We start from the raw sequence: 17,990 nt of genomic DNA on the forward strand, positions 1-17,990 counted from the left end.
CTCAGGAATTGGCTCCGGAGGTGTACAATTATTTTTATTTGTCAACATATTATTCAATAGAATTTCAGCTTCATCCGGTGTTCTTTCCCTGAAAACAGAACCAACACAACTATCCGGGTAATCTCTGGAGGCATCGGTTAGTCCATTATAAAAGATATCAAGTATTTCATTTTTCTTAAGAGGATGATCAGGCAAAGCATTAAGTAATTGGAGAAGCCTCCCCCAAGCTTGTGGGAGACTCTCTTCTTCAATTTGCTCAAAATTATATATATCCCTTAAAGCAGCTTGTTTCTTATGAGCAGGGAAATATTTAGTAGAGAAGTAATAAATCATATCCTGGGGACTACGCACACAACCAGGATCAAGAGAATTAAACCATATCTTAGCTTCACCCTTTAATGAGAACGGAAATATTTTAAGGATATAAAAGTAGTGAGTTCTCTCATCTTTAGTGAACAGGGTGGCTATATCATTTAATTTAGTAAGATGTGCCACAACAGTTTCAGATTCATAGCCATGAAAAGGATCAGATTCAACCAAAGTAATTATATCAGTATCAACAGAGAATTCATAATCCTTATCGGATAGGTAAAGTAGCAAAAGCAGGGTCAGGTTTCATTCTAGCATTTAGAGATTGCTGATTCCATTTAGCTAATAACCTCTTGAGTTCGTATATATCTTTGTAAGCTAAAATAGCTAAAGAAGATTCTTTATCAAAAACATAACCCTGAGGAATAAACAGGCAAGTCTTCATCATCAATTTCATCAGTATTATCAGATTCAATATTTTCAATCTCTCTAGCCCTAGCAAGTTGTTCGTCAAGAAATTCACTAAGTGGCACAGTAGTATCAAGCATAGAAGTAGTTTTATCATAAGTATCATGTACAACAGAAGTAGCATCATCAATAACATGCGACATATCAGAACGAATAGCAGAAGCAGGTTTAGGTGTCTCAAGCTTACTCAAAACAGAAGGTGAATCAAGTGCGGAGCCAGATGGCAGTTCCTTACCTCCCCTCATAGTTGAGGGATAAATCTTAGTTCTCGGATCTTTCAAGTTCTTCATAATGATAAGCAGATATAAATCCCAAATGACTCAAAGAATAGAGCTATGCTCCGCGGCAACGGCGCCAGAAAATAGTCTTGATAACCCACAAGTATAGGGGATCGCAACAGTTTTCGAGGGTAGAGTATTCAACCCAAATTTATTGATTCGACACAATGGGAGCCAAAGAATATTCTCAAGTATTAGCAGCTGAGTTGTCAATTCAACCACACTTGGAAACTTAGTATCTGCAGCAAAGTGTTTAGTAGCAAAGTAATATGATAGTAGTGGTAACGGTAGCAAAAGGTAACGGTAGCAAAAGTAATGTTTTTGGTATTTTGTAGTGATGATAGCAATAGCAACAGAAAAGTAAATAAGCGAAGAACAATATATGGAAAGCTCGTAGGCAATGGATCAGTGATGGAGAATTATGCCAGATGCGGTTCATCATGTAACAGTCATAACCTAGGGTGACACAGAACTAGCTCTAGTTCATCAATGTAATGTAGGCATGTATTCCGAATATAGTCATACATGCTTATGGAAAAAAACTTGCATGACATCTTTTGTCCTACCCTCCCGTGGCAGCGGGGTCCTTACGGAAACTAAGGGATATTAAGGCCTCCTTTTAATAGAGTACCAGAACAAAGCATTAACACATAGTGAATACATGAACTCCTCAAACTACGGTCATCACCGGTAAGTATCCCGATTATTGTCACTTCGGGTTTAACGGATCATAACACATAATAGGTGACTATAGACTTGCAAGATAGGATCAAGAACACTCATATATTGATGAAAACATAATAGGTTCAGATCTGAAATCATGGCACTCAGGCCCTAGTGACAAGCATTAAGCATAGCAAAGTCATAGCAACATCAATCTTAGAACATAGTGGATACTAGGGATCAAACCCTAACAAAACTAACTCGATTACATGATAGATCCCATCCAACCCATCACCATCCAACAAGCCTACGATGGAATTACTCACGCACGGCGGTGAGCATCATGAAATTGGTGATGGAGGATGGTTGATGATGATGATGGCGACGGATTCTCCTCTCCGGAGCCCCGAACGGTCTCCAGATCAGCCCTCCCGAGAGGTTTTAGGGCTTGGCGGCGGCTCCGTATCGTAAAACGCGATGAATTCTTCTCTCTGGTTTTTTTCTCCCCGAAACACAATATATAGAGTTGGAGTTGGAGTTGGAGGATCTCCAGGGGGCCCACGATGTAGGGGCGCATGCCCTAGGGGGGGCAGGCGCGCCCCCACCCTCGTGGGCAGGTGGTGGGCCCCCTGGCCTTCATCTTTTGCAAGGATTTTTTATATTTTCCAAAAAGTTGTTCCGTGAAGTTTCAGGTCATTCCGAGAACTTTTGTTTCTGCACATAAATAACACCATGGTAATTCTGCTGAAAACAGCATCAGTCTGGGTTAGTTCCATTCAAATCATGCAAGTTAGAGTCCAAAACAAGGGCAAAAGTGTTTGGAAAAGTAGATACAACAGAGACATATCACTCATATTCCCCATACACTTCATCCACATCAGTGTCTCCTTCAAATGAAGGAGCGGGTCCTCTCTCTGCCTCTCAAATCATTAAGCCTGTTAAGAAAGTCCTCATCTCCATCCAGATCAGAACCATCTTCAGTTAAAAGCACTGGTAGTTTTTACTTAACCATTTGAACATGCTTAGCTGCCTCCTTATGTTTCCTAAAGTTCTCAATCTTGGTTCTCCTCTTTAGCTCCATTAGTGTCTCCTGCTCATCTTGCTCCCTAGCAATATCTAAGTTTGTGCTCTGTTGTGTGGAAAAGAACTGAAGTGGCTCTCACTGCCTCTTTTTATTTAATTTCTCAGGTGATCTGAATAGAACTCCAGAAGGATTGACTTCATAGACAGGTTTTTCTCCTAATTGACTCAAAGGAACCTGCTCCTCATACAAATATCCTGAATTCAAATATGCAGGTCTTGGATCAGTGGCCCTAATCACTGTCAAATTCACTACATTCTGATCGTTATTAGCAATATGGTCAAGCATTTCATCCACCTTGTCATCATCAAAAATTTCTTCCAATCCTGCAATACCCACACCAGGCTCCCTCACAAAGTAAATGTAATCATTCAGCCCATATCCCTCTGTCTCTATTAATGCTACCAAATTGTGATATGTGATGTCTGAAATGCAGAGGGATCTCTCCAAGTTGTCTCTTTCATGGAAGTGCATTCTAACTTCCCAAATAGCATCGTCCAAACTAGACAACAAGATAATACAACAATTCTAATTAACATTGCATAATTACTATACAAAAGTTCATAGTAATATACTCTAACTAACACTGCATATTAACAAAAAGTATAATATTTTGCTCTTATTGGCACTGCTCTAATTAACCTTACAAAGCTACATATCAACTTAAAAAAATTAATATGACATTACAAATTAATATGAGTCTATGACAGTGGGCTATTCCCCTCCCCCTCCCCCAAAATCCGATATAGTGTTTCAGTACCCAAGCTAGGGTTTAATAGTGCAAATCAAAATAACCACACATACATACAGCCCAAGATCTAGCCGCTGAATCCTAACCCTAACTCTAACCCTAACCCTAGAATCTGTACAAATTGAGGGAAACTTACTAGACGCCGCTGAATGACGAGCCCCACCGTTGGCTTTCCGTCGGATCCGCCTTCACGGCCCTAGCCCAAGATCTAGCCGCCATGAACTCGAGCGAGTGCTGGGGCCTGGGGTTGGGGCTGTCCGAAGGGGCACCGGGGTTTGAGCTGTCGCAGAGATCCGCCTCTAGTGGCATGTCATCTCCGCCACCGGCAGGCCCACCGCAGTCGCCGCTACCACTCGCCGTCGCCATGTCTGAGAGAAGAGGGTGCGGGGGAGGGAAATAGATGGAGAAGAGCTAGCTGGGAGGGACCGGTCAAAAGGGTTCCAGCTCGAACCGGCCCGCGCACGGCGTCTAATGGTGTCTAACGAGTCAAACGGATGAACAGTTATGCCACATCGACAAAAGCGGGTCCCACCTGTCATAATCCCACTTAAAATGACCGAACCGAGCGACTTGTGGTTTCTGCAAAAAAATTAGCCTGGTAATTAGTGTTTTGGGCACAAAACTAGAGACTTGTCATTTCTGCAACCCTGGCCTTCAATGTCTATGTTTTTTTGCAATTCACTCCCTGAACTACTATCTTACACGCAGATATGCTATTCAGGTCAGGTGTTCCTCCCAGCGCAAATGACAGCCTACTAACACACACAAAATAGGACTAGGCACCACCCAAAGCAAAAGCCTCAGACGCTCTCGCTGCAGGGGCATCACCCACATATTCTTCTGCCTAGAAGGTTCCATCCAAAATTCCAAATCTTCTGTTGTAGACCCCCCACAGCACCTCCCTCATCTTTAGCACGCCGTCCTCACTTACGCTTCTATCTTGGGTTTCTGCAATATACTCCAAGATGTCAACAAAGAGCAGAGTTTGAAAACCATAGAAGAAGGATCATCAGGGAATATTTTATCAAAACAAGCTCTATTTTTAGTTTTCCACAAAATCCAACAAATCGCCACACCCCAATAAGCACCAGACGCCTTTGACTTCTAGGGAAGGATCTGGTCCAATCGCCAAGCATGTCGGCCACTCCATCAGGAGGTCTAGACAAATCAAAGGCACAAATCATCACTTGCCATACGTATCTGGACAAACTACATTGGAACATCAGGCGATCAATATTCTCTTTGCCACCACAAAAGTGGCATTCCTCATTTCCAGTCCATCCTCTCTTCATTAGATTATCTTTCGTCAGAATACTCTTTTTGATCATCAACCATAAAAAGATTCTAATCTTTAATGGCATTCTAAGTTTCCAAATCCCTCTAAACCCAGCAAGGGGATATGATTTGAGAAACATAAACACTCCTTCACCACAAACTTCTTTTTCTTATTAAGCATCCAAATCACCCTGTCATTCTCATCTTTCTGCTCAACCTCCCCCACCAAGCTTTTTATCTCCTCCCACTATGCCAAAATTTCCTCATGGATAGCTCTCCTGGAAGTCATAGTATCCCAACCTTCCTCCACAACTCTTTTCACAGTCACCATTTTACTAAAGGTAATACTATATAGTATGGGAAAAACTTCAGCAAGTTTTCTATTCCCGATCCACACATCTTCCCAGAACAAAGTTTTGACCCCATTCCCAACCTCTCTCCTCGTAAGGGCAACAAAGAAGTCTTTGACTTTCATCAGCCTTGCTAGAAATGTGAGTTACAGTCCCAACGGGGCCGAGTCCAATAACACCGATTACATATCCTTGTATCTCACACTCGCTGATACCATCACTGAGGCCGAGGCCATGAAGGCACAAGCCAAGTTCAGCTTACTCGACCGACATGGGAAGCCGGTGCCGCTCTATACCCATAGTACCATGTTAGAAGGGAGAGAGGAGTTTGGTGGAATTGTTCATTGTATTGCTTGAGCCTCGTGGGCATATATATAGGAGTACAATGACCAACTTGGAGTACAAGACAAGGCAGGACCAAATCCTAGTCTATCCTATACTTCCTAATAATCTTATACTCAATATCCGCCCGCAGTCACAACGGTAGCGATGCAGACGGTGAGACTGGAGAAGAATCCGAAGGCAAGCCGACGGACACCCCCCACAGTCATAACGGTCGATGCATCGCGGAAGTCGCGGCTGGATTGGAAACCTGACGGGATTGCTCAAGCAAGGTGGTAGCCCTTTGTGCCGTTTGTCGAGGTAGCCAAGAGTGTGTGTGGTGGAGCCGTGGTCGAGGTAGCCGTGCGAAGAATGCCGTGGTCGATGTCGATTCGGGGTGACCAGTGTCGAGGAAGTCCTTCTGAAGCCGCGGGCACAAGGAGGCGCCGAGTTAACATGGGCGCAGTGGTGTCGAAGTAGTGGTGCGCCGGAAAGAAGACGTTGTTGACAACGCACCACGTCGGGGTTACCAAGCTCAGGGACACATCGTAGACGAAGGCACGCACCGGTATTGCCAGCACCGAGCATGCGTAGACGGACGAAGAAGAAGTTGACGAAACACCGCACCAGGCTTACCAGGCTCGGGGACACATCATGGACGAAGGCACGCTTTGGTGTTGCCAGCACCGGGCATGCGTAGACTGGGACCTGCACGAGCTGTATGTCATTTAGAGGAACTCGGAGAAGACAGCAGAGAAGGACTCAATGACAGTTGTGGTGCCAATCAGCGCGGGGCCGATGTCTCCCGTGGGTGTCGAAGTAGAAGAAGTGCTCGGGGTAGATGACGGCGACGCTGGCGACGGGCTGGTGCTGGACAAAGACGATGAAGGTGGACGGGCGGCGGTGGCATCTACGGGGGTAGCGGCGGCGACGGCCAAAGAAGAGCGGCGGCGGCTAGGTTAGGAGTGCGGTGGCGGTGCTCGAAGTAGGCGAAGAACCCTGACTGCATGACGAAGACCGATGCGGACGGTGGTGTTCCCGCGCCAAGGGATACGGCGCAGCGCATACCACGGGAGGTCGATAGGCGGTGACTGATACGTCTCCAACGTATCTATAATTTGATGAAGTATTCATGCTATTATATTATCCATCTTAGATGTTTTATATGCATTTATATGCTATTTTATATGATTTTTGGGACTAACCTATTAACCTAGAGCCCAGTGCCAGTTTCTATTTTCCCTTGTTTTTTAGTATTGCAGAAAAAGGAATACCAAACGAAGTCCAATTGACGTGCCAATTTTTGATGATTTTTTATGGACCAAAAGAAGCCCCCGGAGTAAAAGACTTGGACCAGAAGAGTCCCAAGCCGTCCACGAGGGTGGGGGCACGCCCCACCCCCTGGGTGTGGGCCCCCATCTCATGGACGACTTGGAGACCCCCTGACGTGAAACCGATGCCAAAAATTCCTATAAATAGAGAAACCCCTAGAAAATAACCTAGATCAGAAGTCCCGCCGCTGCAGGCCTCTTTAGCCACGAGAACTCAATTTAGGCCCTATCTGGCACCCGGCCGAAGGGGGCCATCATCACCGGAGGGCATGGAGGAGGATCCCGGAGGGGCCATCATCACCATAAAGGCCAAGGACCAGAGGGAGAACCTCTCCCGATCCAGGGGAGGCCATGGAGGAGGAAGCACAAAGGGGAGAACCTCTCCTCCTCTCTCTTGGTGGCACCGGAGTGCCATCAAGAGGGGAATCATCGCCACGGTGATCGTCTTCATCAACATCACCATCATCATCACCATCCTCATCTCTTTTACGCGGTCCACTCTCCCGCACCCTGCTGTAATCCCTACTTGAACATGGCGCTTTATGCCACATATTATGATCCAATGACGTGTTGCCATCCTATGATGTTTTGGGTAGATATCCTTTATCTTTGGGTTGATTGATGATCTAGATTGGTACGAGTTTTATGTTTTATTTTGGTGTCGTCCTATTGTGCCCTCCATGTCGCACAAGCATGAGGGATTCCCATTGTAGGGTGTTGCAATACGTTCATGATTCACTTATAGTGGGTTGCTTGAGTGATAGAAGCATAAACCCGAGTAAGGGGGTTGTTGTGTATGGGATAAAGGGGACTTGATGCTTTAATGCTATGGTTGGGTTTTACCTTAATGATCTTTAGTAGTTGTGGATGCTTGCTAGAGTTCCAATCGTAAGTGCATATGATCCAAGAAGAGAAAGTATGTTAGCTTATGCCTCTCCCTCATATGAAATTGCAATGACGACTATCGGTCTTGTTAACAATTGCCTAGGACAATTCTGCACACCGACCCATCATTATTCCACACTCATTGTTTATAATATTTAGTAATATATTCTAACTTTATGATAACAACACCTAATTTCATATTTTAGCTCTCCAATATCATGCAAAGTTATCCTCTTCATACCCACAATGTAGTTTTATTTCTCGTTTCTAGTTGGAAGCAAATGTTTGGTGTACGTAGAGTCGTATCAGTGGCAGAGAGGGCTTGAGAGAATATTGATCTTACCTTTAGCTCCTTGTGGGTTCACACTCCATACTTATCACTTCCACCTTTATGAATTGCTAAGATGATTCCCTGCACTTGGGGATTATCAAGCTCTTTTCTGGCGCTGTTGCCGGGGAGCAATAGCGTGGGGTTGATATTCTTGTGTATGCCTGTTTTCTTTCTTCACTAAGTAGATTTTGTTTTTCCCTTTTTATTTCTGCTAGTTGTGGGTGAAACATACAAAAAAATGAAATAATGAAAATACAAAAAAATTACTTGCCTCTCATTCCTAAGAAGTTTTTCAATAAGAGAATTGATTGGAAGGTTTTGCATTGGAGAAGTGAGGGTCAACCTTGAACACTTGTGTTCATGCTCATGGAAACAATGTAAAAAAAATTCATGGAAGCTTCTCTGAAAATAATTATCCCCTTGTATATATCCATTGTATTATAAAAATAATGTACCAAGCCTTGGTTTTAGGATGATTAGATTGCTTGTTTACTTTGTTCAGTACAAAAATAGAAACTTTGGCTGCAGCGCGTGATTTTACATTTTTTTACTGGAAAGTCAAATGGGTCTGAAACTTTTTGCACATTACTTCTGTACAAATTTTTTAAATTTTCATATTTGTTTAGAATTTTTTGGAGTTAGAGAAGTATACTAAACTTCCAGATTACTACAGACTGACCTGTTTTTGACAGATTATGTTTTCTATGTGTTGATCGCTTATTTTGATGAATCTATGGGTAGTATCGAGGGGTATGAACCATGGTGAAGTTGGAATACAGTATTGATGTCTACTATGCAACCTTCTTCTTGTAGACGTTGTTGGGCCTCCAAGTGCAGAGGTTTGTAGGACAGTAGCAAATTTCCCTCAAATGGATGACCTAAGGTTTATCAATCTGTGGGAGGCGTAGGTTGAAGATGGTCTCTCTTAAACAACCTTGCAACCAAATACTCCCTCTGTTCCTTATTGTAAGGTGTATTAGTTTTTCAAAAAGTCAACCATTGTCTATGTTTGACCAACTTTATAGCAAAATCTATAAAGATTTAGAATACCGAATATGTAAAATATAAAAATATATTTCATAGTGAATCTAGTGACAATGATTTGGTGTTCTAGACATTGATAATTTTGTCTAAAAACATGGTCAAAGTTAGAGAAGTTTGACATTTTGAAAAAATAATACATCTTATATTGATGAACGAAGGGAGTAACAAAGAGTCTCTTGTGTCCCCAACACACCCAATACAATGGTAAATTGCATAGGTGCACTAGTTCGGCGAAGAGATGGTCATACAAGTGCAATATGGATGATAGATATGGGTATTTGTAATCTGAAAATATAAAAACAGCAAGGTAACTAATGATAATAGTGAGTGTAAACGGTATTGCAATGCTAGGAAACAAGGCCTAGGGTTCATACTTTCACTAGTGCAAGTTCTCTCAACAATAATAACACAATTGGATCATATAACTATCCCTCAAAATGCAACAAAGATTCACTCCAAAGTCACTAATAGAGGAGAACAAACGAAGAGATTATGGTAGGGTACGGAACCACCTCAAAGTTATCCTTTCTTATCGATCTATTTAAGAGTCCGTAGTAAAATAACATGAAGCTATTCTTTCCGTTCGATATATCATAGAGTTCGTACTAGAATAACAGCTTCAGATACAAATCAACCAAAACCCTAATGTCACCTAGATACTCCAATGTCACCTCAAGTATCCGTGGGTATGATTATACGATATGCATCACACAATCTCAGATTTATCTATTCAACCAACACAAAGAACTTCAAAGAGTGCCCCAAAGATTCTACCGGAGAGTCAAGATGAAAACGTGTGCCAACCTCTATGCATAAGTTCACGGAACTCGCAAGTTGATCACCAAAACATACATCAAGTGGATCGCGTGATATCCCATTGTCACCACAGATAAGTGATACGTCTCCAACGTATCTATAATTTTTGTTTGTTCCATGCTATTATATTATCAACTTTGGATGTTTTATATGCATTTATATGCTATTTTATATGATTTTTGGTACTAACCTATTAACCTAGAACCCAGTGCCAGTATCAGTTTTTTCCTTGTTTTAGAGTATCGCAGAAAAGGAAAATCAAACGGAATCTAATTGACATGAAACTTCATGGAACTTATTTTTGGAACGGAAGCAATCCAGAAGACTTGGGGTTTACGTAAGGGAAGCAACGAGGAAGGCACGAGGCAGGGGGGCGCGCCCTCCACCCTCGTGGGCTCCTCGTGGCTCCCCTAACGTATTTCTTCCTTCTATATATACCAATATACCCTAAAACCATCGGGGAGCATAATAGATCGGGAGTTCCGCTGCCAGAAGCCTCCGTAGCCACCAAAAACCAATCTAGAGCCGTTCCGGCTCCCTACCGGAGGGGGAATCCCTCTCCGGTGGCCATCTTCATCATCCCGGCGCACCCTCGGGGCTGAGGGTATGTACCAGTAGCTATGTGTTTGATCTCTCTCTCTCTCTCATGTTCTTGAGGTGGTACGATCTTGATGTATCGCGAGCTTTGTTGTTATAGTTGGATCTTATGATGTTTCTCCCCCTCTACTCTCTTGTAATGGATTGAGTTTTCCCTTTGAAGTTATCTTATAGGATTGAGTCTTTTAGGATTTGAGGACACTTGATGTATGTCTTGCGTGGGATACCCGTGGTGACAATGGGGTATTCTATTGATCCACTTGATGTATGTTTTGGTGATCAACTTGCAGGTTCTCCCCATGAACCTATGCATAGGGGTTGGCACACGTTTTCGTCTTGACTCTCCGGTAGAATCTTTAGGGCACTCTTTAAAGTACTTTGTGTTGGTTTGAATAGATGAATCTGAGATTGTGTGATGCATATCGTATAATCATACCCACAGATAATTGAGGTGATATTGGAGTATCTAGGTGACATTAGGGTTTTGGTTGATTTGTGTCTTAAGGTGTTATTCTAGTAGGAACTTTATGATAGATTGAACGGAAAGAATAGCTTCATGTTATTTTACTATGGACTCTTGAATAGATCGATCAGAAAGGATAACTTTGAGGTGGTTTCATACCCTACCATAATCTCTTCGTTTGTTCTCCTCTATTGGTAACTTTGGAGTGACTCTTTGTTGCATGTTGAGGGATAGTTATATGATCCAATTATGTTATTATTGTTGAGAGAACTTGCACTATTGAAAGTATGAACCCTAGGCCTTGTTTCCTAGCATTGCAATATCGTTTGTGCTCACTTTCACCATTAGTTACGTTGCTGTTTTTTTATTTTCAGATTACAAAAACATATATCTATTATCCATATACCACTTGTATCACCATCTCTTCGCTGAACTAGTGCACCTATACAATTTACCATTGTATTGGGTGTGTTGGGGACACAAGAGACTCTTTGTTATTTGGTTGAAGGGTTGCTTGAGAGAGACCATCTTCATCCTACGCCTCCTACGGATTGATAAACCTTAGGTCATCCACTAGAGGGAAATTTGCTACTATCCTACAAACCTCTGAACTTGGAGGCCCAACAACGTCTACAAGAACAAGGTTGTGTAGTAGACATCAATAAGCACATGCAAGACGTACATCAAGTGTTCTCAAATCCTTAAAGACTCAATCCGATAAGATAACTTCAAAGGGAAAACTCAATCCATTACAAGAGAGTAGAGGGGGAGAAAACATCATAAGATCCAACTATAATAGCAAAGCTCGCGATACATCAATATCATACCACCTCAAGAACACGAGAGAGAGAGAGAGAGGGAGAGAGAGAGATCAAACACATAGCTACTGGTACATACCCTCAGCCCCGAGGGTGGACTACTCCCTCCTCGTCATGGAGAGAACCGGGATGATGAAGATGGCCACTGAGAGGGATTACCCCCCCCCCCCCGGCAGGGTGATGGAACGGGTCTAGATTGGTTTTCGGTGGCTACGGAGGTGGCTAGAGGAACTCCCGATCTATTTTGCTCTTTGATGTTTTTAGGGTATATTGATGTATATAGGTGAAAGAAGTCGGTCAGGGGAGCCACGAGGGGCCCATTAGGGTGGGGGCGCGCCCTGGGGGGCAGGCACGCCTCCCTGCCTCGTGGCCACCTTGAAGATTGCTTGACGTATACTCCAAGTCTCCTGGATTGCTTCCGTTCCAAAAATAACTCTCCCGAAGGTTTCATTCCATTTGGACTCCGTTTGATATTCCTTTTCTTCGAAACACTGAAATAGGCAAGAAAACAACAATTTGGGCTGGGCCTCCGGTTAATAGGTTAGTCCCAAAAATAGTATAAAAGTGTATAATAAAGCCCATAAACATCCAAAACAGATAATATAATAGCATGGAACAATCAAAAAATATAGATACGTTGGAGACGTATCAGCATCCCCAAGCTTAATTCCGGCTCGTCCTCGAGTAGGTAAATGATAAAAACAGAATTTTTGATGTGGAATGCTTTCTAGAATATTCTTTAATGTAATTTTATTTATTGTGGCAAGAATATTCAGATCCATAAGATTCAAGACAAAAGTTTAATATTGACATAAAAATAAAAATACTTCAAACATACTAACAAAGTAATCATGTCTTCTCAAAATAACATGGCCAAAGAAAGCTATCCCTACAAAATCATATAGTCTGGCTATGCTCTATCTTCATCACACAAAATATTTAAATCATGCACAACCCCGATGACAAGCCAAGCAATTGTTTCATACTTTTGATGTTCTCAAACTTTTTCAATCTTCATGCAATACATGAGCATGAGCCAAGGATATAGCACTATAGGTGGAATATAATGGTGGTTGTGGAGAAGACAAAGAGGAGAAGATAGTCTCACATCAACTAGGCATATCAACGGGCTATTGAGATGCCCATCAATAGATATCAATGTGAGTGAGTAGGGATTGCTATGCAACGGATGCACTAGAGCTATAAGTGTATGAAAGCTCAACAAAAGAAACTAAGTGGGTGTGCATCCAACTTGCTTGCTCACGAAGACCTAGGGCAATTTGAGGAAGCCCATCATTGGAATATACAAGCCAAGTTCTATAATGTAAAATTCCCACTAGTTTATGAAAGTGACAACATAGGAGACTCTCTATCATGAAGATCATGGTGCTACTTTGAAGCACAAGTGTGGTAAAAGGATAGTAGCATTGCCCCTTCTCTCTTTTTCTCTCATTTTTTTGTTTTTCTTTTTTTATTTGGGCATTTTCTTTTTTTAATCTTTTTTTTATATTTTTCGTCCAGAGTCTCATCCCGACTTGTGGGGGAATCATAGTCTCCATCATCCTTTCCTCACATGGGACAATGCTCTAATAATGATGATCATCACACTTTTATTTACTTACAACTCAAGAATTACAACTCAATACTTAGAACAAAATATGACTCTATGTGAATGCCTCCGGCGGTGTACCGGGATGTGCAATGATGCATGAGTGACATGTATGAAAGAATTATGAACGGTGGCTTTGCCACAAATACGATGTCAACTACATGATCATGCAAAGCAATATGACAATGATGAAGCATGTCATAATAACGGAATGGTGGAAAGTTGCATGGCAATATATCTCGGAATGGCTATGGAAATGCCATAATAGGTAGGTATGGTGGCTGTTTTGAGGAAGGTATATGGTGGGTTTATGGTACCGGCGAAAGTTGTGCGGTACTAGAGAGGCTAGCAATGGTGGAAGGGTGAGGGTGCGTATAATCCATGGACTCAACATTAGTCATAAATAACTCACATACTTATTGAAAAAATCTATTAGTTATCGAAACAAAGTACTACGTGCATGCTCCTAGGGGGATAGATTGGTAGGAAAAGACCATCGCTCGTCCCCGACCGCCACTCATAAGGAAGACAATCAATAAATAAATCATGCTCCGACTTCATGACATAACGGTTCACCATACGTGCATGCTATGGGAATCACAAACTTCAACACAAGTATTCTCAAATTCACAACTACTCAACTAGCATGACTCTAATATCACCATCTCCATATCTCAAAACAATTATCAAGTATCAAACTTCTCATAGTATTCAATGCACTTCTATGAAAGTTTTTATATTATTCCTAAATGCAAATTTCCATGTTGTTTAAGACTCTCAAAATAATATAAGTGAAGCATGAGGGTTCATCCATTTCTATAAAATAAAACCAGCACCATGCTCTAAAAAGATATAAGTGATGCACTAGAGCAACAACAAACTACTCCGAAAGATATAAGTGAAGATCAATGAGTAGTCAAATAATTATGCAACTATGTGAAGACTCTCTAAAATTTAAGAATTTCAGATCTTGGTATTTTATTAAAACATCAAGCAAAACTAAATAAAATAAAATTACGCTCCAAGCAAAACACATATCATGTGGTAAATAAAAATATAGCTCCAAGTAAAGTTACCGATGAACGAAGACGAAAGAGGGGATGCCTTCCGGGGCATCCCCAAGCTTAGGCTCTTGGTTGTCCTTGAATATTACATTGGTGTTCCTTGGGCATCCCCAAGATTAGGCTCTTGCCACTCCTTATTCCATAGTCCATCGAATCTTTACCCAAATCTTGAAAACTTCACAACAAAAAACTTAACAGAAAACTTATAAGCTCCGTTAGTATAAGAAAATAAATCACCACTTAGGTACTGTTGTTAACTCATTCTAAATTCATATTGGTGTAATATCTATGGTATTCCAACTTCTCTATGGTTCATAACCTCCGATACTACTCATAGATTCATCAAAATAAGCAAACAACACATAGAAAAACAGAATCTGTCAAAAACAGAACAGTCTGTAGTAATGTGTAGGTTCCGAATACTACTGTAACTCCAAAAATCCTGAGAAATTATGAAGTCCTAGGAAATTTGTTTATTGATCTACTGCAGTTGGAATTGGTAATTTATCGCTTTCGGGTAAAAAATGAAAATTATTCTCGTGAGCGCATACTTTCTGTTTTTTACAGCAAGATCAAATAACAATCACCCAAGAAGATCCTAAAGGCTTTACTTGGCACAAACACTAATTAACATAAAACCGCATATAACCAGAGGCTAGATGAATTATTTATTACTAAACACGAATAAAAAGCAAGGGACAAAAATAAAAATTTGGGTTGCCTCCCAACAAGCGCTATCGTTTAACGCCCTTAGCTAGGCACGATGATTTCAATGATGCTCACATAAAAGATAAGAATTGTAACATAAAGAGAGCATCATGAATAATATGACTAGCACATTTAAGTGTAACACACTTACTATGCATAGGGATTTTGTGAGCAAACAACTTGTGGGAACCATAATCAACTAGCATAGGAAGGCAAAACAAGCACAACTTTAAAACTTTAAGCACATAGAGAGGAAACTTGATATTATTGCAATTCATAAAAGCATATATTCCCCCCTCATAATAAATTTCAGTAGCATCATGAATAAATTCAACAATATAACCATAACATAAGGCATCCGTTTCATGATCTACAAGCATAGAAAATTTACTACTCTCCACATAGGCAAAATTCTTCTCATTCGGAATAGTGGGAGTATCATAAGAAACTCGAATACTACAAATTGTTCCACATTAAAAGAGTAATATTCAGTAAAAGGGTAATCATAATCATGACAAGTTTTAATATAATCATCACTACTTTTTATAGCATACGTGTCATCACAATAATCATCATAAGTAGCAACTTTGTTCTCATCGTAATCAATTGAAACCTCTTCCAAGATAGTGGAATCATTACTAAATAAAGTCATGACCTCTCCAAATCCACTTTCATAATTATCACAGTAAGATTCAACATCCTCCAAAATAGTGGGATCATTACTCCCTAAAGTTCGCACTCTTCCAAACCCACTTTCATCAATATAATCACCATAAGTAGGAGGCATGCTATCAGCATAATAAATTTGCATATTAAAACTTGGGAGACTAAAAATATCATCTTCATTAAACATAGCATCCCCAAGCTTGGGAAAAACATTAATTGAAGCAAATATATTTTCAAACTTGTCATTCTCATCAAACATAGCATCCCCAAGCTTGGGCCTTTTCATATCATAAGCATAATCACTCTCATCATTAATAGTATGGATAGCACCAATAGTATAACAATTATCATCATCACAATGAGTAATAGGAGCAACATTATTTGGGATGGATACATTTTTACCTTTGCTTCTCCGTCTTTTATTTTTCTTCTTCACATCATGTGTGGGTTTTATCCTCTTTTCGGAGCTCCTTATTAATGAGATTGGTTGAATAGAAGGCTCCTCCTCATTACCTGATTCATCATAAGAAATAATAGGAGGATATTGGGAAGCCTCTTCCCTTTCATTAATATTATCTTCATCCTCTATTTGTTTTCTTTTCTTTATATACTTGGCAATATAAGGATTTTCAATGCAATTCACCTCACAATACATATAAATTTCGTCTAGACCAAAATTAAGAACTCTATCAAGGGCAAATTCTGGAATAACCTTAGATATACGTTTTATTTCTTCATAACCCAAGAGCAAACTAAGTTCATTATGATGTGCAAGGGAAATCAAGTCATCACAATTTTTGGACACGATACTATCATGAAACAATTTGCATTGGGTACTGAAATGATCATGTTCATTGCAAAGTTCACAAGTACAGCTAAGAAAGTTTAAATTTTTAGCACAAACATCTAGCCTTTCTTGCAACCATTTAGTTTCCAAATACTTATGCCTCTTGCAGAATCTATCTTCCTGTTTGGTATGTACTTGCAAACTCTATGCACTCCACAAAAATCTTATGCTTATAAGAGATATTTTCATCATGACTAGTGCAATGATCATTAGTAGTATGGATATTCAAATAGTTCATACAAATAACATTACAATCATGCTCATCATTCAAAGATTTAGTGCCAAACATTTTATAGACTTCTTCTTCTAGCACTTGAGCACAATTTTCCTTTCCATCATTCTCACGAAAGATATTAAAAAGATGAAGCGTGTGAGGCAAACTCAATTCCATTTTTTGTAGTTTTCTTTTATAAACTAAACTAGTGATAAAACAAGAAACTAAAATATTTGATTGCAAGATCTAAAGATATACCTTCAAGCACTCACCTCCCCGCCAACGGCGCCAGAAAAGAGCTTGATGTCTACTACGCAACCTTCTTCTTGTAGACGTTTTTGGGCCTCCAAGTGCAGAGGTTTGTAGAACAGTAGCAAATTTCCCTCAAGTGGATGACCTAAGGTTTATCAATCCATGGGAGGCGTAGGTTGAATATGGTCTCTCTCAAACAACCCTGCAACCAAATAACAAAGAGTCTCTTGTGTCCCCAACACACCCAATACAATGGTAAATTGTATAGGTGCACTAATTCGGCGAAGAGATGGTGATACAAGTGCAATATGGATGATAGATATGAGTATTTGTAATCTGAAAATATAAAAACAGCAAGGTAACTAATGATAAAAGTGAGCGTAAACGGTATTGCAATGCTAGGAAACAAGGCCTAGGGTTCATACTTTGACTAGTGCAAGTTCTCTGAACAATAATAACATAATTGGATCATATAACTATCCCTCAACATGCAACAAAGAGTCACTCCAAAGTCACTAATAGCAGAGACCAAACGAAGAGATTATGGTAGGGTACGAAACCACCTCAAAGTTATCCTTTTCTGATCGATATATTCAAGAGTCCGTAGTAAAATAACATGAAGCTATTCTATCTGTTTGATCTATCATAGAGTTCGTACTAGAATAACACCTTAAGATACAAATCAACCAAAACCCTAATGTCACCTAGATACTCCAATGTCACCTCAAGTATCTGTGGGTATGATTATACGATATGCATCACACAATCTCAGATTCATCTATTCAACCAACACAAAGAACTTCAAAGAGTGCCCCAAAGTTTCTACCGGAGAGTCAAGACGAAAATGTG

The 17,990-nt window shown here is 40.6% G+C and overlaps 1 protein-coding gene across 1 annotated transcript in view; it reads left to right on the plus strand.

The window, feature by feature from the left end:
- Positions 1–5,181: 5,181 nt before the first annotated feature.
- LOC123101587 (BTB/POZ and MATH domain-containing protein 2-like) overlaps positions 5,182–17,990 on the plus strand; it is a 32,091-nt gene continuing 19,282 nt past the window's right edge. The window contains exons 1-2 of the mRNA XM_044522968.1: positions 5,182–5,506; positions 10,217–10,240. Of these exons, the coding sequence (XP_044378903.1) occupies positions 5,182–5,506; positions 10,217–10,240 (349 nt within the window). The remainder of the gene's footprint in view (positions 5,507–10,216; positions 10,241–17,990) is intronic.

Source organism: Triticum aestivum, chromosome 5A (assembly GCF_018294505.1).
Source record: "Triticum aestivum cultivar Chinese Spring chromosome 5A, IWGSC CS RefSeq v2.1, whole genome shotgun sequence".
Lineage (NCBI taxonomy): Eukaryota > Viridiplantae > Streptophyta > Magnoliopsida > Poales > Poaceae > Triticum > Triticum aestivum.